The sequence below is a fragment of the Pinus tabuliformis genome, chromosome Q (genome assembly GCF_031772625.1).
Source record: "Pinus tabuliformis cultivar Carrire ecotype Pingquan chromosome Q, CPIR1, whole genome shotgun sequence".
NCBI classification, from domain to species: domain Eukaryota; kingdom Viridiplantae; phylum Streptophyta; class Pinopsida; order Pinales; family Pinaceae; genus Pinus; species Pinus tabuliformis.
In genome coordinates, this window is record NC_142296.1 from 39,909,694 (window position 1) to 39,934,329 (window position 24,636).

Consider the following 24,636-nt stretch of genomic DNA (forward strand, 5'->3'; position numbering starts at 1 on the left):
GATACTGAGGGAGACTAGTCAGTTCAATTTCTGGAGCGGGGTTTGCTGAGAAATTGAACCAGTGGTCTCGAAAGCAATCAGAAGGCAGCAAGTACAGAACAAAGATGGGAGATCAGCGCAGAGGTAGAAGAGGCAGATGCAGAGCCAGAGAAAGCCACGCAGAGGCAGCAGAAGTGATGCAGAAGGCTAGAGAGGTTGCGCAGAGCCTACCTACTGACACAAAGGGTTTCAGGATGACGCAGAGGGTTTCAGGATGACGCAGAGGTCAGGAGGCCCTATGCTGGATTCAGAAGAACTGTTGGAAATTTGTCTATCTATGGGTAAGCCAGTTTGGCACCCTGTTGTACTAGAAAATTGTTGAATAACAAAATCCTCCCTTGCTACACCAGTTTTCCCACATTGGGTTTTCCCGAGGACATTAGTCCAAAATAACTGTGTCAATGTGTGCATATGTTTGTTTATGTATTACAGTGTGATATCTGCAACAGTATTTATTTTAATGTTTGTTGAAGTAATTTCATGAATAACTTGTGATGAAATAAGTAGGAAAAGTAAATCAGTTGCTGCAGTGATAGAATTTTCACATCTCAATCACTTGAAGTCACTCCGAAAAAATTTAAGACCGTCCGAAAATTGAGGCTGACCAGTGAATGGTACCACTGCAATCAGCTTGTCGTCCTAAATCTTATGGGCTAAGTCTCTTGTAAGCGTCCCGTCTGAAAGGAGTTTTACTCCCCACGAATCAATACTGCAGTGACCAAATTCTAGAAAACTTGATCCTGCGCAATGTCCTATGCAAATCGAGACCAGACTATAGCAACAAAAAGCTGCACTGCATAGAGCGTCAAATCTACCTGCGAAACCCCAACTATTGAATGTGAATTGTACTGTGGCAGCAAAACCTCAACTGGTGGATCTAATTGGTGCGGCGGCGACAAAACCCCAACTGCTAGATCTGAATTTTATTGTGGCGGTAAAACCCCAACTGTTGGATCTGATTGGTGTGGCGGCGACAGAATCCCAAATGCTAGATCTGAATTTTACTATGGCAGCAAAACCCCAACTGGAGGATCTGATCTGGCAAATAAGATAATGGGCAATCTTCAGAGAGTCGAGGGAACTATGGTCATAAAGGAGTGTCAGGTGCTACAAATCGCAATATACATAAGGGTCCAACAATAGTACTCGGCCCAATATTTCCGGGCACTAACTGAGGAGGATCAACTGTACCCTTAGCCGTACTACACGACTACCTTATCATACGCGCAAATAATCTCCCTGAGTGTTGTTCTCAGTGTACTGTAGCAGCAAGACGGTCGATGACTTATCTAAGGCGAGGTTTCAAGTGAGCCTAGGGGGCTTCTGATATACCCAGAAAGTACGTGGAAGTGCAGTCCATGCGCGGTTCTGTCTAATGCGCTACTGCTCGAAGGGGTACCCACAAGGTTTACAAGGGAGTCTAACAAGCATGACCACCTCTTGTATTTCCTGCGTGCATGCCTCCCCAAATCCGAAGGTTTATGCGCTCAACGACAGATCTCGTGGTTTAAAGACGCCAAAACCATCTCTAGCCTAAAAAATATTCTGCAAGAATGGAGGTACCACGGCCCTGGAAAGTGCTCTGATACCACTTGTTATGCTCGACCTGCGAGAAATTCAAGAATACCAAATATGCGAATAAATATAACTCAGAACACAAAAATAAAATGAGAAAAACAGCAAATATTTTATTATTCAGAGATAAAAGCAATGTTCACTTGCCTCTTCGAAGGGGCAACCTCCAGCAGAGTAGAGCTCAATTATCTTTCCCTTCTAGCTACGACTATTTATAGCTAAATAACCTTCAAACAACGTAACGACTAGTGGTCCTTTGCATAACATTAGCTAACCACTTTATTTATTAATTATGGCCTGTTTGCAACTAACTATGGGCCCTTTCTTAAATGCGGTTCAACCACTTACAATTATTAATACAGTCTTTATTGACTCTTTAACTATGACTCTGACTCGAGCCTATTGGGTTTATTATATAAATAAAGGGGTTAGGGTTGGACCCTAACATCTGACGTGGTGAATTTGGTCACTACGCTACGCAATGTCCTCCCAAGAAAAAGGACAAGGACGAGAAACATGATCCGTAGGCTGCAACCGCTAAGATCGAGGAGTTTGCCATGATTGCCCAGATATCTCCAAGGGAGAGGTGGGGTGATCTAGTACTACAGTTTGAAAGAACTACAGATGGGCAGGATGCTTGAGCAGTCCACCTCATGGATCAATACCTTGCTATGGGAGCCCATATCAGAAGTAGCAAGACGGACCTATGTTAGTTAGTGCAAAGGAATGCCGGAGTGACAGTTGCAGTGGCTAGGAGCGCCAAAGACTGAGCAACGCAGGGCAAAGTTGGTAGCAGTGTAGTTGGCACAATGCAGAGTCAGCAGCAATGCAGAGACTTCAGAGGTTCAGCGCAGAGACTAGCAGCAGTCAGAACTCCAGCAATAGATGCATCACGCTAAACACCTTTGGTTCAGTATTTTGGATGTTTTTCCGTTGCAGTTGTTGTAGAAGGCAGCAACGAAAGTTGGAGCGGAGTTGTAGTGCAGATGCAGTTGGAAGCAGCATGCAGAGTCAGCAGCAGCACGGATGCAACATTTGCACAGTAGTTGGTGGGCAGTGATGTCAGACATCAGCAGCGCAGAGGGAGATGTTACAAAGTCAGGGTGATGCTTCAGCAGGTTGCATTACTAGAGCACATTCCTCGCTAAGAGTGTTGATTTCTAGTAGCATTGGATGTGTTCTAAGCCTCAAAATTTGCAGGGTGGCTAGGACACATGTATTCTAGAATACCCAGAAATCATTTTGCGAAATTCCACCCGGAGACAATTTTATTAAAGTAATTAATTATTTTTAATGGATGCCTAAGTCTAAACTTAGGAAACTAAAATAATTAAAGGGTATTAACAAAATTGGGTGTGAATCTTCTAGAAGAAGACGGAGATAGAGTCAATATGATATGAGCCATTGATTAGAATTTAATTTGGGTTGTTGATTACTCAATAAGAAGATTATAAGAAGGACTTCGATGGGAATTTGGAACACACATCTAGTGAAGATCAGAGGATCGATTTTCTAAAGCAAAGCAACTGTCAGAGAGAATTTCGAAGTGATTTTTTGCAGTGAGGGGTAGGGATAGTATCCGATCAGGAGTTTTCATGGGCCAGAGAGTACAAGGCAAAGAGGACAAAACGATGTCCAGAGAGAGGTTGACACTGGCCCACACAGTGCTAATGCAGTCGCAGCACGGAGCCTAGAGGGAGATCGAATTCCTGCTGAGGAAATCGAGTTTCAAACGCCGGGAGTCGGGGTGTGAGAGCGAGAAGCTGGAAATCGAAGTTCCTGGCCAGCAAAGGGTCCAAAGGAGGAGCAACGCAATCCCTAGCAAAGGTAACGCAGAGACTGCGTGGGGTTGACGCAGTTCTGTGCAGAAGCTAATGCAGAAGGGATGCAAAGCCTCTATTCCAGCAAGATCAGAGTCGGATTCTTCCAGTGACAAGGTGAGAGCATCTCACTACTTGTTTTGTCCAGTTTCTCTCTGTATAGGATAGCCAGTTGGGCATCCAACGAATTGTACTCAGAAACCACTGCATAATAATACAAACCCTCAGTTACTGCACCAGTTTTCCAAAAATCACTGTGTAGATGTGTTGTGTATTTCTTTGTTGTTCAGTGTCTTGTTTCCGCATTTTATTTAAATGGTGAAGGTTGCAGTGTATTATTTTTGGTGTTTAATGTAGGAAATAGTAAATAAGTTTGTTCAGTAATTAACAAATAGATGAAACATAATCAATTGCTCAGTAATTAACAAATAGATGAAACATAATCAATTGTTGAAGTAGAAATTTGGGGCTTCCAAATTTTCACAGGAAGGTGGCTCATTCAATGGAAAGGTTCAACAAAAGTGTGAGCTTTGGGAGAAGCTAGTAAGCCTTTCCACGAAAAACCCTTTTAAATATGGCAAAACAAGACCTAGGGTTAATACAAATGGCGAGATATGATTTCGTCAAAGGTCAAGGTAGACAAGAGAAAATGCAATTAATGGTTTACTCCAACGAGTACTAAATCAAATACCTTCAAAGAAATCCCCAAGTTGAAGGATTATCTTCTAGGGTTCCCTCTTGATGTGATGGCTAGGGCATCAAATTTCCAGAGATTCCACCATGGGAAATCCACCAAAACTTGAGAATAAATAGAGGAGACCAAAACTTGAGAATCAATAGAGGAGACCAAAACTTGAGAATCACTAGAGGAGACACTAAGGAAGAGTTTTATCCAAACAAAATTCAAAATGTCCTACTCCAATAGATTTCACACCGAACCCTAGATAGGCCTCCTTATCCTTAAAGGGGCAAGGAAAAGAGGTGAAAAGAGAGATGATTTTCAATCTTAAGGTGATCAGCAAGGAATTAGGATCAATGCCTAACCATTGGGAGGCTATGGAATCAAGGAAAATCTCAATTTTGGCAACTTGTTCTTCAAGGAGACCTAAAGAACCAGCGTCGCTAACTCTTCTCAGATTTTCACCAACGAGAGGAGTCGCAGTGTAACTCACTTGTGATAGATATGTATCTATGATAAGCTTGAAAGTGAGAAAAGGTGGCTCATTCAATGGAAAGGTTCAACAAAAGTGTGAGCTTTGGGAGAAGCTAGTAAGACTTTTCACGAAAAACCCCTTTGAAAGATGGCTACACAAGACTTAGGGTTAATAAAAATGGCGAGATATGAGTTCGTCAAAGGTCAAGGTAGACAAGAGAAAAGGAAATTAATGATTTACTCCAACGAGTACTAAAGCAAATACCTACAAAGAAATCCCCAAGTTGAAGGATTAACTTCTAGGGTTCCCTCTTGAAGTGATGACTAGCACATCAAATTTCCAGAGATTCCACTGCGCGAAATCGACCAAAACTTGAGAATCACTAGAGGAGACACTAAGGAAGAGTTATATCCAAATGAAATTCAAAACATCCTCCTCCAATAGATAGTGAAATTATCCAAACATCAAAATTCATCCAAAAATCTCCAAACACCATCCACAACTACAGGTCTGAATTCTCTTAAGGAGGCCAAAATCCAAGTGATGATGAGTTGAGGTGGGAATAGGTCTCACCTATTTATACAAATCACAGGAGTTCAAAAATTAAAAGACAAAGCCCCCTTTTGTGCCTAATGTGCAAAGTAACCCACCCATGGTTATAAGTCAACCATGATAGCTCAAAAAGTAAGTTGAATTTCCATCCTAGGCCCACGCAAGGCTGAAGTCATGCATGTGTAAGGGCCTAGACGGGTAGCGTTGAGGCCTCATGTGCTAAAGATGTGAGAGAGGCCCTCAAAAATCATGATGAAGAGGGGAATGACCTCCATATGCTGCAAAACATCTCCAAACCCCTATTTGGGCTTTGTGGGCTCCAAATGGATCTCGTGGGTCTCAAAGTGGCTCAAGATCAAGTCAATGCTCCATCAATGAGGCCTAGAAGATGACACATGCCCTCCCAACTATATTTTGCATTTTGTGGTACATTTCCTCTCATATGTCACCATATTATGCTTTTAACATTCTTTTTAGATGCATCAACCTCTGGGGCCATCATTCGAAGCCCAACCCAAGTTGTGGACAAGGGTAAGGGGAGGCTAACACCTTGTGGACCCAATGGACAAATGTGGACCCAGATAGGGAAAATGTGAAAAGGGCTTGTAATTAGCGGAGTGGAGTGAGATATATGGTGTCGGGAAGCGGGACCACGCAATCAAAATCAAGGTTTCCCATGTAGTGCCACTCCTAAAGCTAATAGCCAATAAAGGGGATCCCACGAGACTAGGATTCAGGATTAATGCTCCAGTTGAGGTCAGGGAACAAGAGTACAGTCAAAGCTCTTCCTTCTTCCGAATCGCCCAATAATCCATGCCCAAGTGTGCCCAAGAAAAACAAGCAACCATCTTATACTTTTACTTTTCTTTAAGCTGCAACAACCTCCAAGGCAAAGTTTTTGGCCCAGACTCAAAAGGACAAGGATATGAAGGTGCCAGCCCCAATGAACCAATGACAGCAAGGATATGAAGCTGCCAGCCCCAATGAACCAATGACAGCAAACCCAAAGGATGGAAAAGAAATCAAGGGAAAGGTGAAAAGTGTTGACTATTGGGTGGCTATGGACACACTACTTCAATCCAAGTTTCTCAAATAGTGTCCCTCCTAAACCCTAAGGCCTCAAAGGGCATCCCACTAGACTAAGGTCAAAAACTAACCCCCCTAGTAAGGTGAGAGAACAAGTTTATAGTCAAGATCGATAGATCACCCGTTTATCAATGTTACAATGCCCAAAACATTAAGTAAAAGCACATTATTGCAAAAATGGTCGAAGTACTTGCCAAGTGGTGACCCACCATCCTTCAAGAAGAATGTCAGACAGTGAAAGATGTCTAATTGGTGCAAATGGCAGAGGAATCCCGCATAGCATCATATATTGAGCAAATGTATGGTTGTTGGCTAGTAGGTTATCCGAAGTAGGAGAAAAAATTTCTCCTATAGGGTTACCCACTTTCTAGTGGGTAGCAGGCCCAACACTCCCAAAATGGCCAGGGGAGTTGTCCCTAATATCACCCCAAGTATCTCCAAAATAAGATGTGTATTATATGGAGTCACCTAGAGTTGAGGCGTTCGCTACTATGGGCTATATAGCTGCGAAGTATGTGACTGTAACAGAAGAAAACTAATCAGCAATGTTAGCAGCACAAAATCACCAAAATTCTATCGTGTAATCTATGGATTTTGATCTACAAGAAAAGACCTAAACAAATATGTGTTATTCAATGATTTGGGCTGTTGGTTAGAGAGTTAGGAGTCGAAACAGCTTGTTGTCTTGTGTAGCAGACTATAAGAACTGCAAAAAAAGGCAGGGACAACAATCTGATTTGACAATAATAGCCACCCTACAAGTGCCTTAGCACTTCCAGATGATTAGTCTAGGGGTGGAAATTATATGAGAGTTAATTTTGGGGCCTTTGTGGCCTCCATTCAACCAAATTTTGACTAAAAAGTGAATTTCCAACAAGCTCGATATTAGTTTTTAGAATTTTGGGAAAAAATCCTCTTGGTTATTTCACCCAGAAATTTCCATATTTAATTTAGGCTTTAAAAGTGACTAGAATGACTTGAACATTAGTCTAAATGCACAAAATATTGATTTAAGCAGTGCTATTTTGATGGTGCAAGCAGATGCAGCATTTGACAGGTGACTTCAATCGTTGATTCCACTTTGCAGTGTTAATTTATGCAACTATACCAGGTAAAATGGTACACTTATTAATAGAATTATATAGTCTATAACAGTGTGTCCCTAAACAAGGTAAAACAGTACACTTATTAATAGAATTGTATAGTCTATAACAGTTTGTCCCTTGTAATTTCTATTTTATAGAAAACTCCCAAGGAAAAGGTTAAAACTTAAAACACATGAATTCTAATCTTTTCATGAACACAATTATTTATAGTCCAGCTAAAAACCACAAAGAGATTTCCAAAATGCAGTTCATCAGTATTCATTATTTTTTAACACTGTATTTATTCATAGACCATTGAGATTCCCACGGAATGAACAATTAAATCAGATGAACAACATGGGTACAGGAAGTTTTGAGCAAAATAGGCAATGAAAATGACCCAAATTATAAGTCAATAATGAGCAAATCATCTCCCAAGATTCTATCCATGTCTCAAAGTGTCCTCTTGTAGAGTTTGAATTTGCATACACACACTGCACGCAACTGTGATTCCTACAGTTGTGTTGTGTCAGATCAAATTGTTTTCATAATAATCACTGCAGTTTCTTTATTTCCAGCACTGTGAGAATAACTGTGATGTCCTTACTACGTTGCTTCTCAAAATTTGACAAGTGAATATTTCACATAATTCTAAATGATTATGAATTTGAATTGAAAAATAAAATAAGACACAAAAAGAATAAGGTAAATAGTGCATGGTTTATTCCTCAAACCTCAGAAAGAAGTGCAACCACAACAGCAGAAATGCAAGGGATATCTTCAGCAAGTTGAAAGATCACACGCACTACAGTGAAAACCTTGAGATCCTTTAACTGCAAAATGAAGACAATGAGACAGAAATTCTCAAAAGCTAGGATGAAATCACAAACCAAATGCACACTTTCATCTTGTTCGATAACTGAAATTAAATTAGGAAAATGAAATTCAGATTCCTTGTAATGGTGCTGCAACCTTGAAAGGAGAGAGTGCAATAACATTTACCTGTATAGGCAAAGAAGGACCAAGTGTTTGAACTGCAAGGATTATACTGGGATCACCACCCCAACGTAAGTCCAAATCCATTACAATTTGACCTTTTTTTAAGCTCTGGATTCGTATACCTACACGGATATTAAAAAGTTAGTACCTATGAAACACAGCATGTCTGCTATGCAACACAATCAATATAGTTAAATATGAAATCGAAAAAAGGGTTATATAAGTCAACATTAACAGTAAATAGATCAGATTCCATATTGTCTATCAAGGATGAGAAACTTGAGGTAAGCTGAAATAAACAAATTTTACCAAAGGATGCTAGACAATACTTACACATAACATCAGTTACTTCAGCTACTTCCCACTGAAATCATGCCTGAACTGAGTCACAAGAATTTCTATAATACTCTTTACTTGGAGAAGATCCTGGTTGTCCAGAATATACATATATGCATCCCAATACAATTACTAATGAATTGTATAGAAAAGTAGCATGAAAAGAACTGAAAACATACTTACCTAGGCTCTTAAGGAAATGCATGCTATCAATTGAAAGGAAAAGCAAGCAATTTCCAATAAATAATTTTGCCTTTGCCTATAGAAAAGACATTTAAAAATTTATTGGCAAAAAGTAGAGCAATTAATGACATGGGAAACTTTAACGTGTCCCAAATCACTTAATACCCTGGATGTCTTGCAAGTCAAAAGGATGTTTCCAACGTACATAAAACTTTGAGCAACAAGCCAAGATAATGTTACTTGAATGATTGAACCTGATTGTTGTAAATAGTAATAAGTTTACATGGAAATACCATGGAAGAGGAATTACCTTGAATATAGCTTTACCATGTCCCTCTACCAACACTACTGAAAAAAAATAGCACAAAATCTTATGATAAGCTATGCTCGGTCTGCTGAAGTTGTAACTAGGTTCGGTCTTCATAATCATGATTTTATAAAGAGTCGAAAAGAATTTGTTTTAAGTCAAAAAGAAAATTGTTTTTAGCATGTCCGATTTGGGCATTGAAAAGAAAAATAAAATTGAATTTTCTGAAGCATATTTGTGTCTCCAAGATGGCCCTCCTTAAGACAGGTAGGCTCAGTGCATTTTTGGCACCCATTCGACTTCATTGATGACTATATAAAGAAAAGATTTGTCCTCCCTCACGTACACTCACTCATACAACACACAAGTCATATCCTCTGCAATTTACAAAGTATATAAAGAGAAAAGAAGGCTGAAGTATAGAAGGATATGCCCACATTCAAGCAAGAAGAGAAAATCAGGGAATAGTCCAAGTCTCCGCAATGTGCTGTGGTATCCAAATCTCCTAAGGCACGCTTTTCTATGGACAAGCAATTTTTTCTGTTGCACCATATCTCTGTGACTAAGTAAGAATTCTGAAGCAGATTCGAAGGACAGATTTTATCTAATGGAGGGCTGACTTGACACTTCGAAAATTATGGTTACAGATGACTTGCATCTCTCTTGTTGATGTTAGTTTTTGTAGCATTGGATGGTGTTCTAGTCTCAAGAATTTGTGGAGAGGCTAAAACATAGGAGTTCTCCAAAACCCGGAAATCATTTCTGGAAATTCCACCTAGAGATAGCTCAATTAAATTAAGTGACCATCATTTAAATTTTTCTTAAGTCTAATTTAGGAAAACTAGTTAATTAATAGTAATTAATTGAGAAATGTGAGAATTCTCTAAAAACTCACACGGATCGACTTGGAGATGATCTCAACCATCGATTGAGTTTTAGTTTTAATCTTGGTCGTTGGAGTCCCAACTAGAGATTATAAGATGTCGATGGGTAGATGGAGAAACACACAACAGAGAACCAGTTGTGCGAGTTCCTTGGGCAGTTCGAGCTAGCCAGCACTACAATTCGAGCCAGAAAGAGGACACAGGGCTAGAGAGGGGTAGAGACGGTGATCCGGGGGAAGTTTTCCAGTTCTGAAGAGGCATAGAGAGGATGTTGAATTATTTCTCCAGGAAACAGTGCAAGGCCGACGCAGAGCCTCAAAGAGGCAATTCGATTTAGCTGGAGTGGAGGTCGTTTCAGGTTCTAGAGGTCGGGAAGATTTTCCAGTGTGCAAGAGAGACACTTCCTCGGTCAGCAACAGGCAAGATGGCTTGAGTAGCAATTGTTCCGGATTGAGCGTGTGACAAGATGCACAGAGGTGACGCAGAGCCTGTGCAGAGGGTTTGGACAGCTTGCTTGGGTTTGTCAGTTTGAGCTAGGATTGCTTGGAGAAGAGGGTAAAATCCCTTAGTTGATTTTGCCAATATTTCTCTCAGATTGGATAGCCAATTGGGCATCCATATTTATTATACTCAGAATTTCATTGTTGCATGACAATTAAATCCCTTAGTTGTTGCACCAGTTTTCCCACATTGGGTTTTTCCGAGGACATTTGTCCAAAAATAATTGTGTCAATTTTATGAGTGTGTGTGTGCTAGTAGTTCTCAGTTCCTATTTTTGCTTCCGCAGTATTTTTTTAGGGTGAAGAAATTGCAGTGTCAATTATTCGTTGTTTGTCGTAACAAATAAACTGCATAATAATTAACCAGTTAGATGAATAAGTTTTAGTTGTTGCATTTCAAGGAATTTTCACATGGTATCAGAGCATATTTGATAGACAGGAGGCTCGAAGCCAGAGGAAAATTTCGTTGTTCAGAGGAAGCAGCAAGACGAAATTTTGTGGGGTTGCGCAGTGCCTAGCTAGGCAATGTGAATTGCTAGACAAGGGTTTGATTTTCCAGTGGCAGTAGGCAGGAATGTGGAAGTGATTCCAGCAGGCAGAGGGAGCAATAGCTTAGTATTTTCACAGACTAGATTTCTTGTCTGGGCACAAAGGGTTTGCACCAAGTCGCTAGTGTGGATTCAATGCCAGGTGGAAGAGAAAGCGTACACACAGAGGGAGTTTCTCTCAGAGAGTTTCTAGCTTCAAAAATCCAACAATTTCTAGTTGCAGCAAGCAGATTTTCTCACTCCAAGGAGTGTGAATAGCAATTTTAGCAGTCGAGCAGGTGAAAGAGGGAAATTTCTACCCATGTCGATTTTTTGCAGAAATGGCCACAGCAGGGCTTAGAGATCAAAACAAATTGGATGGTGTTTCCAACCATAGTTTTAAAACCAGGTCGGTCTGAATCAGATTCAGCCTAGTAGCATGAGCCAAACCCCTACCCAAGATGAATCGGTCTGGCGATCGGTTTGTTACCAAACCAGTCGAGTCGGACAGTGATTCAGCCGGTTTGGTAACGGACCGGCCGGCTCAGCCAAGCCCGTCTTAAACCGGTCAGGCTAGTTTGTGGGGAAAAAAGGAGACAACTCGGACTTCAAGCTCATTTTTTTTCCTTAAAGCCTCACCCTCTCCCAAGCCTATAAAAGTGACCAACCCCCTCACATTTCCTCACAGCACTCTCATTGAATTTATGTGAGCATTTGTGAGGAGTTTGTGAAGAGTTACAGTTGGTTTTTGGAGTAGCATTGAGGGGTTGGTTTTTGGAGCAACATTGTGGAGGCTAGAGGTATTTTTTTTCACTTCTCAAATCTGCTTTGCATTTTTGTTTTTGCAAATCTAGAAATTGAAAAGAGTAATTTTTCTAGAAGAAATGAACATTGAAGAGTTGTTTTTTTTTCTTTTCATTTTCAGATTTTTTACCTTTCATTTCCAATTCCAAATATCAAAAAATGGCTTCTAGAATGAAAGATGTTGCTTGGGCATACGCTGAGATGATTGATAATCAAATGTATTGCAATTTTGTCATAAAAGAATTAAGGGAGGTGGAGGGGGGATTCACAAGTTGAAACAACACTTCACTGGTACTAGAGGCCAAATTGTCCCATGTGCAACACCAGCAGAACAAACTGGGGAAATTGGGAAGGAGTTGCTAGAAAAAATTGAGAAGTTTGAGGAAGAAAAAGCTAAGCAAAAAGAAATAGAGGCTGAAATAGAGAGGAAGAGGAGTGTAAAACACATGATGGTTGCCAACCCCAATTTGATTATGAAGGCTCTTCATCTATCCCTTGCACTGATACTGATGCATCCAACCCCTTTCGCTGTGTTCCTCCCTTTTTGGAGTCTATTCAAGAAAAGAGTAAGGGTAAAATTAAAAAGAAGGGTGATATCAAAAATTATTTCACAATCACACCCTAATCTCCCTCTGATAGTGCACATGGTCCTCAAGCTAATAGAGGTCAAATCCAACCTACTTTAGATGACCATTGGAAGAAAGAATTGAGAGAAATTGTCTATGATTACATAGCTAGATGGTGGTATGATGCTGAGATCCCCTTCAGTGTTGTATGTTCATTGTATTATGAACCTATGTTTGATGCCATAGTTGTTGCTAGAAAGGGTTTCAAAGACCCTACTATACATGAATTAAGGGGACCTCTTTTGCAAAAAGAGGTTATGTCCATTGACAAATATTTGAAAGATTTCAAAATTTCATGGTTGAAAACAGGATGTACCATCATGTTAGATGGATGGATTGAGCAAAGGAACCGTACCATTATAAATTTTCTTATCTTCTACCCACGGGGAACCATTTTTCTAGAATCAATTGATGCATCTGATAAGGTGAAAGATGCACACTTGTTTCAGCTTTTGAATGGGATTGTTAAAGAGGTGGGGGTGGCTAACGTTGTTCAAATCATCACAGATAATGCCTCTATGTTCTTGCTAGTAAAATGTTAGAGGAAAACCACAAAACCATCTTTTGGACCCCATATGTTGCACATTGCATAGACACCATAATTGACGATATTGGTAAAATAGATTGGATCGAGAACACTATAGAGCACGCCAAAAGAATAATAAAGTATATCTACAATCACTCATGGATTTTGACCCTGATGAGGAAAACAACAGGGGGCAAGGATCTTGTTAGGCCTACGATCACTAGATTTGCAACTCATTTTCTGACATTGCCATCTATGCTTTCCCAACATAGAAACTTCCAGATGATGTTTTCTAGTGATGAATGGAACAGATGTCATTAAAATTGGCAACTAAGGCCAAACTCCATGTGGGTTTACTTATTTATGGCAGCTGATATTTTTCTTGGATTCCTCTCATCGAGAGGTGTAGAATTGATCTGAAGATCATCCGATTCCGACATGTATTCATGGAGATATGAATTTAGTTGTGTTATGTGACAATTCGTCAAGGTCGGCCAGCATCCAAACTACCCCCACTTGTCCTCAATGTTTCACCATAAATAGAAGAGGTCTTCAAGTCATTTCACACAATCATCTCTTGTGATCTCTCTCCACTTGTCTTTGGGTTTTGGTGGTAGGAGAGATCTAAAGGGGATACGCTGCCCTAGAGGGTTTTCCCTAGCTCTAGACGTTGTTTGAAGAGATCTATACGCTGCCCTAAATTACAGTCATGGAGCATGAGTATCACGTTGAAGAAGAGGCACCTACACTGCCCTAAAGGAGGCTCTCCTACGCAGTCCAAGAAGAGGCCTTAACGCTGGTATGGAGAAGCCCTAACCACTGCTAAATGATGCCCTAATATGCTGTCCTAGACCGCAGTCATTAGGGGTGTGTATGCAGCAAGAGGAGGCACTTAACACAGTCATGATGGAGGCTTCCATTCACTGTCAAAGGGAGCCTCTATATGCAGCTAAAGGAAGCTCCATAAAATCCCTAACCACAGTCCTCTATACACAGCTAGACACAGTCAAAGGGAACCTGAATGAACTCCTAATCCGCAGTAAGAAAGAGACTCATACACAGTCCTAAAGGATGTAATTTAGGTGTTGTTCAAGCAAGGAGAACTAGCACATCTTAGCCGCAGTCAAGGAGGGTTCTATAGGAAGCTAAAGGAGGCTCCAAACCACAGCATTTAAATGTTCCCTAGGATGCAGTCAATAAGGCTTTAATCCGCAGCTAAAGGGAGCTCTAGTCTCTGTCCTAACCATAGTAAAGGAGGCCTAAGAAGAGGCTCCTATCTGCTGTCCTAAACCGCAGATCAAGAGGTGACCCCATCCGCAGTTAAGGGTGACTGTCCACAGCTACAGGAGGATGGTCACAGGCAGCCTTACACAGTCACCTAGCCGCTGGGATTATGCCACATTGTTGTAGGTGACAGCATGGCCATTTGTTTGGGTATGATATGCTGGGCAGAAGTATCCAATAGGGCTGCTACATAAAGTCTGATTGGGTCATTATGTGATGTTAGGCCGCAGGCCATAACATCACAGTCAATTTCGTATGGATATTTGAGGACTCATATCATTAGCATTATGTATGGAGTTGTAGTATATAATATTGCTGAGATCTCAAGCTATTAGAGGGTTGTATGATGCTGCTGCAATATGAGGTTGATAGAGCTATTGTCATAGTGATGAATGCAGCTTAGTTGGATACAAGATGGATGCAGCATGGTTGGATGCAGCATAGTGTTGGATGCAGCATGGTGATGGAATCACCTTGAAGGATCAGTTGAAGCAATATGCATTCACCTGAGTTCAGATCTGCAGTCCTTGTCATCAGATCTACAACCTCTTGTGTCATCTTCATAGAGAAGCTTTCTGACGTCTGATCTTCTACCTTGGCAAGTCAAAGTATTGACTTCTGATGTATATGTACTATCTCTCTCTGCTGAACTATTGAAGAATACAAGAAGAATTGATAAAGGGTTTCCCCATATTGGGGTTTGTCCCTAGTTGGCGCCATATCTTGTGTCATCTTGTCTTGGCTTGTTTTCTGCAATTTATGTTTATGTTTTATCTGCACTTTACTGTCATGCTAATGTGATTGCTAATATGAATATTGTAATTGGGATAACATGAAAAATTGAAGTAAATTGCGCTAAGCATAGAACATACCTAAAATTAACAGCTCAAAAACAGGATGGCAAAGATGTAAAAAAGAAAGTTAATGAAGACATATTTCGGAAAAAGGCAGCAGAGATTGTGAAAGTTGTTGAGCCACTAATTGAGGTGTTGCGATTGGTGGATGGGGAAAGATTGGCTATGGGTTTCATTTATGAGGCTATGGATCAGACAAAGGAGCAAAAGGCAGCATACAAGGATAGAGTGGCTAAGTATGGGCCCATTTGTGAAATCATTGATTAAAGATGGAACAATCAACTCCATTACCCTATACATGCAATTGGGTTTTTTCTGAACCCAAGGTATCATTATAAAGCTCTAGTGGAAGAAGCTTTGGCTAGGGAGCTGAGAGATGGTTTGATTGAGTGCCTTGAGTGCCCTGATGAGAGTAAGCAACTGGAGATACACTGATAGACCACTTGTTTCAGTAGAGCCACAAGTACCTTTGGCAAGAACCTAAGAAGGATTGCTAGGGAAGTGGATGAACCAAGTAAACAATTTCAATTTTCAAATTCCTATTTTGTTAAAATGTTTATAATTTGAAAGTTGGATATAATTTGTTGAACTAACTCATTACACAACTATGTTTTTTGCAGCACAATGGTGGGAGGCATTTGTTAGCCAATGTCCTCAATTGCAAAAGTTTGCAATCCGTATTTTGAGTCAAACTTGCAGTGCTTCCGGGTATGAGCGCAATTGGTCTGTCTTTGAAGGGATTCACACGAAGAAGAGAAATCATTTAGAACAAAAACGGTTAAATGATCTAGTCTTCGTCCAATACAACCCCCAGCTAAGACGCAACCAATTGTTGAAAAAAATCCCTAATACAGATCCCATTGTGTTGGAAGATATTGATCCATCCTCAGATTGGGTAGTGGCGACTCAACCAGCATAGTTTAACCCTGATGAGGATGTTGGTGTTGATTTTGATATAGAGGTGGATGCATTACAAACCGTTCAATTAAATGCAGATCCACTAGTACCAACCCCAACTCCTCCAGCTGCAGGCACTTCCTCTACTTAGCCACGACAAAAGCGCATAGCTCGCCTATCTCAGCGTGCAGTTACTACTAGTGCTACTACTTCTATAGTTGCAGTTGGAGATCTTGATGAAGAGAAGGAGCCATGGGTTTCCCCGTTTGACTCCGATTCAAAGTTTGGGCCAAATTATCTTGCCTTGTCTAGCAGTAGTGACTAGTGATGTTTTGTTGTAGAGGACATTTAGAGCCTCCTTGGTTATGTGTTTTTGTTTTGATTTCTATATATTACATGTATTGGACAATGCACTAGGTGCCATTTTGATGTGATACTAGATAGATATATTCATGAGCATACTTTGATCATATGTTGTCTTCTCTCTATATTCTAATGCTTTGAGTTTGGAAACATGAATGAAAATTTTTAAAAATATGTTTTTTCATAAAAAAAATCAATATTTAATGTATTTGTTACAACGACCGAGTTATTGAATTCAACTAGGTTGAGTCAATACTGAGTCGAAATCGGAATCTAAGTCAAAGTCGACCCTCGATCGGTTCTGAATCTGAGTCTGAGTTCTAAAACTATGCTTCCAACTATATCATCTGGAAGGCCAGGATGTCCTTTCTCCTAGATGAGCATGGTCTAAAGACCTATGCAGATAACGTTGTGGCAGAACCTATTGACCAACAGGAGCTAGTGAATTTCAAAATGGAAATGGCCAAGGTGAAGCACATGATTCTCGATGGAGTTCAAGACCATATAGTCTCACACATAGCGACCAAGAACACGGCCAAAGAGATGTGGGATGCTCTCGCAAGGTTATATCAAAATCCTTCTGAGCAATGGAAGATGTTTCTGAAGGAAAAGCTGAGGAATGCTAGGATGCAGAAGGGTGAAGGCATCAACCCCTTTCTCACCAGACTTCAAGATATCCGAGATGAGCTTGCAGCTGTAGGAGAGACGCCTCCACCTATAGAAATGGTGAGGTTGGCCCTCAACAGTGTCATTGAGGATTGGGAGAATTTCGTCCAGGGCATTCTGGGACAAGATACATTGCCTGGGTGGGACCGAATATTGGCAGATCTCTCACAAGAGGAGATGAGGCGAACTCTAGTAAAGAACTTCACCAGCAGCAGTAGAAGCAAAGTATTGAAGGGTGTGAAGGGGGAGGACAATGTGGCCCTTGCATCGAAGAGGAAAGCAAAAGGTTGCAATCAGGGACAAGGCTCACAAGGAGAGAAGAAAAAGAAAAAGGATCTATCTAAGATCAAGTGCTTCAAGGGTGGCGAGTTTGGCCACTGTTGTACTCAAAGTCCTTAAAGGAAGAAGGCCAACAAGGAGAAGCAGGATCAGGGGACAAATCCACTGAGATAGACCAGGTGTCCTCCAAATCGGAGGAACAATTCGCCATGTATGCAACTATACCTCTAGGAGAGAAGTGGGGCGATAACGAACTTTAGTCCCAGAGTTGCACAGAGATTTGGGCAGGGTCCATTGAGGTGAGTATCGAATGGTGGTTCCTTGTGGATCAGTACATTGCTACAGGGGCCCACAGCATTCAATAGTAGGAGGATCACCAACGGCAGTAGAAGCAAGGTATTGAAGGGCGTGAAGGGGGAGGACAATGCGGCCCTTGCATCGAAGAGGAAAGCAAAAGGTTGCAATCAGGGACAAGGCTCGCAAGGAGAGAAGAAAAAGAAAAAGGATCTATCTAAGATCAAGTGCTTCAAGGGTGGCGAGTTTGGCCACTGCTGTACTCGAAGTCCTTAAAGGAAGAAGGCCAAGAAGGAAAAGCAGGATAAGGGGACAAATCCATTGAGATAGACCAGGTGTCCTCCAAATCGGAGGAACAATTCGCCATGTATGCAACTATACCTCTAGGAGAGAAGTGGGGCGATATCAAACTTTAGTAAAGAACTTCACTAGCGGCAGTAGAAGCAAGGTATTGAAGGGTGTGAAGGGGGAGGAAAATGTGGCCCTTGCATCGAAGAGGAAAGCAAAAGGTTGCAATCAGGGACAAGGCTCGCAAGGAGAGAAGAAAAAGAAAAAGGATCTATCTAAGATCAAGTGCTTCAAGGGTGGCAAGTTTGGCCACTGCTATACTCAAAGTCCTTAAAGGAAGAAGGCAAAGAAGGAGAAGCAGGATCAGGAGACAAATCCGCTGAGATATACCAGGTGTCCTCCAAATTGGAGGAACAATTTGCCATGTATGCAACTATACCTCTAGGAGAGAAGTGGGGCGATATCGAACTTTAGTCCTAGAGTTGCACAGAGATTTGGGCAGGGTCCATTGAGGTGAGTATCGAATGGTGGTTCCTTATGGATCATTACCTTGCTATAAGGGCCCACAGTATTCAATAGTAGGAGGATTAGTGTCGGTTGATGCAGTGAAATTCCATAGTGACAGTTGCAGACTAGTTGCAGTCAGATGTTGAGGAGCTCAGAGTAGGGTTGATAGCAGAGCAAGGGGCTCAATGCAGAATCAACAAAAGCGCAGTTTTCCCAGTGGACCGTGCAGAGGTTACTAGCAGTCAAATAATCTAGAGACAATCGCAGTATAGAGACACAATTAATACAGTATTTTGGATGCTTCTCAGACGCAGTAGTTGCAGTTGCAACAACAACAATGAGAGGGAGTGTTAGTTGGGTTACAGTGCAAATGTAAAGTTGGCAACAGTACAGGGTGTATAGTGCAGTGTCAGCAGCGGCACAAATGCAGCATGGTTCAGCGACGGTTGATAGCAGATGAATCAAAGTTAGCATAGTGGTTGGTGGACAATAGCAGGCAGCTGCAGTTGTCAGACATCAGCTGCATGAGAAGATGTTATGGAGATAGAGTTGGAGAACACCTTCCTTGCTAGGAGGGATTGTTAGTTTTTGTGGCATTGGATGGTGTTCTAGTCTCAAGACTTGGTGGAGAGGCTAAAACACAAGGGTTCTCCAAAACCCAGAAATCATTTCTAGAAATTCCACCTAGAGATAGCTCAATTAAATTAATTGACCATCATTTAAAGTTTTCCTAAGTCTAACCTATGAAAACTAGTTAACTAATAGTAATTAATTGAGAAAGGTTAGAATTCTCTAAAAACTCACACGGATTGACTTGGAGATGATCTCAACAATCGATTAAATTTTAATCTTGGTCGTTGCAGTCCCAACTAGAGATTATAAGAAGAGGTCAATGGGTAGATGGAGAAACACACAACAGAGAGCCAGTGGTGTGAGTTCCTTGGGCAGTTCAAGCTAGACAGTAGCAGAGTTCGAGCCAGAGAGAGGATGCAGGGCTAGAGAGGGTCAGAGGTAGTGATCCAGAGGAAGTTTTCCAGTTCCGAAGAGGCATAGAGAGGAGACTGAATCTCCAGGAGGCAATGCAGGGCCTGTGTAGAGCCTCAAAGAGGCAGTTCAATTTAGCTGGACTGGAGATAACTTCAGGTTCCAGAGGTAGGGAAGATTTTCCAATAGGTAGGAGAGACACTTCCTTAGTCAACAACAGGCGAGATGATATGAGTAGCAGTAGTTTTGGGCTGAGCGTGTGACATGTTGCGCGAAGGGGTTGGATGGCTTGCTTGGGTTTGTCATTTTGAGTCGGGATTGCTTGAAGAAGAGGGTAAATTCCCTCAGTTGATTTTGCCAATATTTCTCTCAAATTGGATATCTAGTTGGGAATTCATATTTATTATACTCAGAATTTCACTGTCATCTTCCATGCATGATAGTCGGATTTGTCCTTAAGCTTGCCCTCGAATTTGAAGTAAGATGTACTCATCATTGGGACTAATTCCAAGTCCTTGTCCAACAACTTCCCTTAGTGATTTCTTTGCTTCACTCTTGCTTGGGCTTTGCCTTCACCTGAGCTTCGATACCATGTTAATTTTAGATAACAATGGTATGTTATATGCTTTAGCACAATTTACTTCAATGTTCCTTATCAGCCCAATGACAATTTCCAGTTATCTTCAGTAGCAATCACATTAACTTATACACATTGACAATAAACGCAGATAGAACATAAAGCATATGCAAAAGACAAGCCAAGACAAGAGGACACAAGATGTGCTGAATGCCAGAGACAAACCCCACTGTGGAGAAACCCTTTGATCAAATCTTCTTATTATTCTTCAATAGTTCAATAGAGAGAGAGTACAAATATCAAAAATAGAAGCCCAAAACAATTCTACAAAATCAGCAGTCAATGCAACCCTAACCAGAAAGTCAACGGTGGTCAAAGCTACCACAAAACTTCCTCCAAGCAACTTGGTTAATAGCAGAAGAATGTGGCTTGCCAAGGGAGTCAAAGTCAACTCAAAACCCGCTCAGTCAACCTAGTCAAAGTCTGTTGTAATTATGTGGTCAACGCAGCAATCAACTCAGTCAAACAGTCCCCAATGACCTTGAAATCTATGCCAAAGAAGCGACCTACAAAAATCGAAATTATGCCCACAAAACAAAAATCAACACTGGTCAAATACTCCAAGTCAATGCTGGTCAACGCATGCCCTAATCCCTCAAAATTTTCAGCCTCCAAAATCAGTCCAGAAATCTGCCTTATTCCACGCATGCGAAGGAGATAGAGCCTCCAAGATGTATGAACCAATCAAGAGAGGAGAGAGAAGAAGATGCAATGAGATGAGTGATGTCCAAATGAGGGAATGGTCACTTCTATTTATACACTTTGTTGAGGGTGAGGAGACACATCCATTGGGCCTTGATAATTTGTCCATGAGAATGAAAAAATTCAACATTCCATTTCTGCTTGTCAAAATGAGATGATCTTTATATCAAAATTGTACCTCACGAAAAGAGGAATCCAATGCAATAATCATCTACATCATATGAGTTGTCCTAAGGTGGAAGTTGGCCCTAGTGGCCAATTTTAACACTCCCTCTCAACTAGGGAGAATCCCACCTGCCAATCCATCATTAGCCAACCTGTCATCCTTTACCATCCCTGCCATCATTGCCCTGAACTACTCTACTTTGTTAAACCATGAAGTAATAATGAAGAAGAAGTGATCGAGAGTGAGTCATAAGATCAAAAGTCAATCCTTGATCCCAGATCAAGTTGTTGAACACCATGCATCCTAGTCATAGGGAGTACGGAAGTACACGATGCGTCCATCGGTAGTGCTATGGTCCCTAACTATCTTTTCCCAACTCATTGGCCAGATGAGAGGTACTTCCCATGATTCCCGGACTCCATTGGGTAGGATGTGTGTTGGGGCATTAGCAGGAGAAAGTGAACCACTCATCCTATGCATATGTCAATCGTAAGGGAAGGTGAACCACTCACCCTACATGCATGTATGTGTCCGGGTAAGGGAAGGTGAACCACTCACCTTGTATCCAGCACACCACTAGGGGAAGGTGAACCACTCACCCTATGGTCGCTCATAGCTCCAAGAAGTACCCTATGCCCCTAGGAGCTCCCAGAGCTCTATGTCCAACTCATACGGGACCCTCATATGAGGGTCGTTCCATGACTCCAAGTCTCTCTCGGAAGATAAGAATTTGACCTTCCCTAAAAGCTTCATGAGAATGTCTGCAACCTGCTCATCTATCCTAATGTGTTGGAGCCTAACTGCTCCCCGTTGTACCATACCCCGAATAAAGTGGTACCTGATATCAATGTGCTTGGAGCGGTCGTGGAACACGAGATTCTTTGATAGGCGAATCCCACTTTGGTTATTGCAGAAGATCACAGTGGTATCTAACACGTGCTCAAATAGCTCATTGAAGAGCTTCCTCAACCAAATTGTTTTACAACAGGCCATACTCGCGGCAATGTATTCGACCTCAGTGGTGCTTCGTGCAACCAATTTCTGCTTCCTGCTCATCCAAGATATTGAAGCAGACCCCAAAGAGAAGTAGCACCCAGACGTGCTCTCACGATCCACCTCTAAACCCTAGTTTTATCTTTGTTTTATTACAGCAGTTAAATCAACAATAATTAAGCCTTAAAATTACATGCTACATGATCAAAATTGTTTAAAATTGCAAAATTTTCATTTTCATGAATTTTGGACACCCTAGATCTAACCTTTAAGCTTGTTGAAATTTACTGCATCACAGAAAAATTCAGATCTAAAAGTTTATGAAGCATACACTTAATACAAGTCAAAATTTTGAATTTTCAGTTTCCGGCAAAAATTTACTATTTTTGGGCATTTTAGGCATTATCTTTAGTATTGTTAGCTTGTTGATCTGTCATTTGTTTACTGCTGTAATAAACATATAAATTCTGAAAATCACTGAATCAAACTTTCCTAAAGCCCTAAAAATTGAATTTTTCAAGTTCTACTGCATTTTGGTTATTTTTTGGCATATTAGTCATCTATTTTTGGTATCATTAGCTTGTCGATCTGTGGTTATTTAATGCTGTAATTAATATTTCAGATCTGAAAATTTGCTAAAGAATACATTTTAAGAAGACTAACATATCTAATTTTTTAAGTTAATCAAATTACTTGGCAATTAGGCATGTTTTGGCAACCATAGGCATTGTTGGATTAGCATTTACTTACTGCTGTTATAACTTGTTTATTGCTATCATAACTTGTTTACTTCTCTCATAATAGTCACTCGCTGCTCATAAAAGGATCATAAGAACATAAAAGTGCCTAAGTATCTTCATAACCTCATGTTTGGTTAGTTGTCCCTGGGTTATGAAAGTGGTTAATGTTTAAGGAATTTAGACTTTTGTGATCCATAACATTGTCTGGATAATCTTCGGCAAAATCACATAATCAATCTTTTGTCGACGCGTTTCGAACCAACCAATGTGGTTCATCGTCAGGACAAGTTGAAGAACTGATCTGGCTTAGCTTGATTAAATAGAGTGTGCAGAGACTCCAACGGCTATATTGCAACGGCTAATTTTGACCTGAGGATCAAAGTCAAACCCTTGATTTTTATTAATAGAAGCATATAATTAATTATTATTAGTTAATTGAGTAATAAATTTATGGTCATTATATCATCATATTTATTAAAAAACCTATATTTATTATTATCCCAAATTATTTAAATAGTATTAAATTACTATTATTCTTAGAATGTAGTTACAATAGGTAAGTGTCTATTAATTTAATAATAACTATTTAAATCAAAGGGTCCAAAGGTAAACTAGATATATTGGTCATTAATAAATTAAATATTCAAATAACCTAAATTTATTATTATTTAAATATAATAAATAGTATTAAATTACTATTATTCTTATAATATAGTTACAATAGGTAACTAGATTAAATCATTTTTATTAATTAATTATAATAAGTTCATACAATAATTTATGTTTATTAAATAATCTATATTTACTTAATAATTTTAATCTTATAAATAGTATTTTAGTTAAATCATTATTATGTAAATACCATAATTAAAGTACATGTTTATCTAACTTAGTAATTTATATACAATCAATATTTACTAAAATTTTATTACTTACAAGGTTTAAAAAAGGTTTATTTTAATTAAATATATATGAATTCAGTTAAAGGAAATAACTAGGTTAAAAAACAATGCAAAGAATCTAATCTAATTTTAAATTACCCCCTGGGATAGGATTAAAACCATAATTGGCCCGAAACTACTTAATACCATATTACTACCTCCTGCATTCCAAGACACACCCGCCAAAAACAGAATTTGAGGAGAGGGAAGACAGAAACCCTAAGACCTAACCAAAGGGGAATGAGGAGGCTAGGAAGACAAGGCTGGGACCCAGCAACTGCTAATCTTCCAGCCATCATCCCTATTAAGATTGTTCGGCCTTTTCTCAATCTCCAGGGCCTCTCTAAATTTGCGATGGTGAAACTGCGCAACTTTGGCAATGACTTGAGCATCCTCTATACAAACATGATGCATAGTCTTCCCCGCATGTTCAGCTAGGGCTGAGGACGTGGAGTCTCTGCACACTCTATTTAATCAAGCTAAGCCAGATCAGTTCTTCAACTTGTCCTGACGATGAACCACATTGGTTGGTTCGAAACGCGTCGACAAAAGATTGATTATGTGATTTTGCCGAAGATTATCCAGACAGTGGCTAATGTTGTTTGTTTTTTGTGAGTTTACATACTGTAAGAATTGATACTTCACACTCACTTAAAGCACTTAAGTCTATTGGGAATATTGGCATTGAGTAATAAGATCACGTATAATGTTGTTTTATATCTTTGGTAACTGTGATTGGCATCTTGATTGATAAGTGGATAAGTTGGTTTAATTGGTTGTGGAGATTTCTTGAAGATTGCACTTGTATCTTTCAACATCTATCTTGTTTAAGATTGTATCTTAATATTGTTAAATGCTCTTGCTTTAAGACAAATTCACAATAAGTATGTTATGAATAAAATTCATATAAAAATAATAAATATAAATATAAATATAATAATAATTAATAATTAATTAACAAATGGTTAGTTAGTTAGTAATGAAGAGGCATGTCTTAGAGACATGACCATTCATGAAAGGGCACCTGCCTAGGTATAT

At 40.1% G+C, this 24,636-nt stretch overlaps 1 protein-coding gene across 1 annotated transcript in view; it reads right to left on the reverse strand.

Moving 5' to 3' along the window:
- NTMC2T4 (Calcium-dependent lipid-binding (CaLB domain) family protein) overlaps window positions 1-24,636 on the reverse strand; it is a 230,999-nt gene that overhangs the window by 58,025 nt on the left and 148,338 nt on the right. Inside the window, exons 5-6 of the mRNA XM_089383842.1 lie at window positions 8,314-8,432; window positions 8,046-8,144 (exon numbers count right to left, since the gene is read on the reverse strand). Coding sequence (XP_089239968.1) covers window positions 8,046-8,144; window positions 8,314-8,432 — 218 coding nt within the window. The remainder of the gene's footprint in view (window positions 1-8,045; window positions 8,145-8,313; window positions 8,433-24,636) is intronic.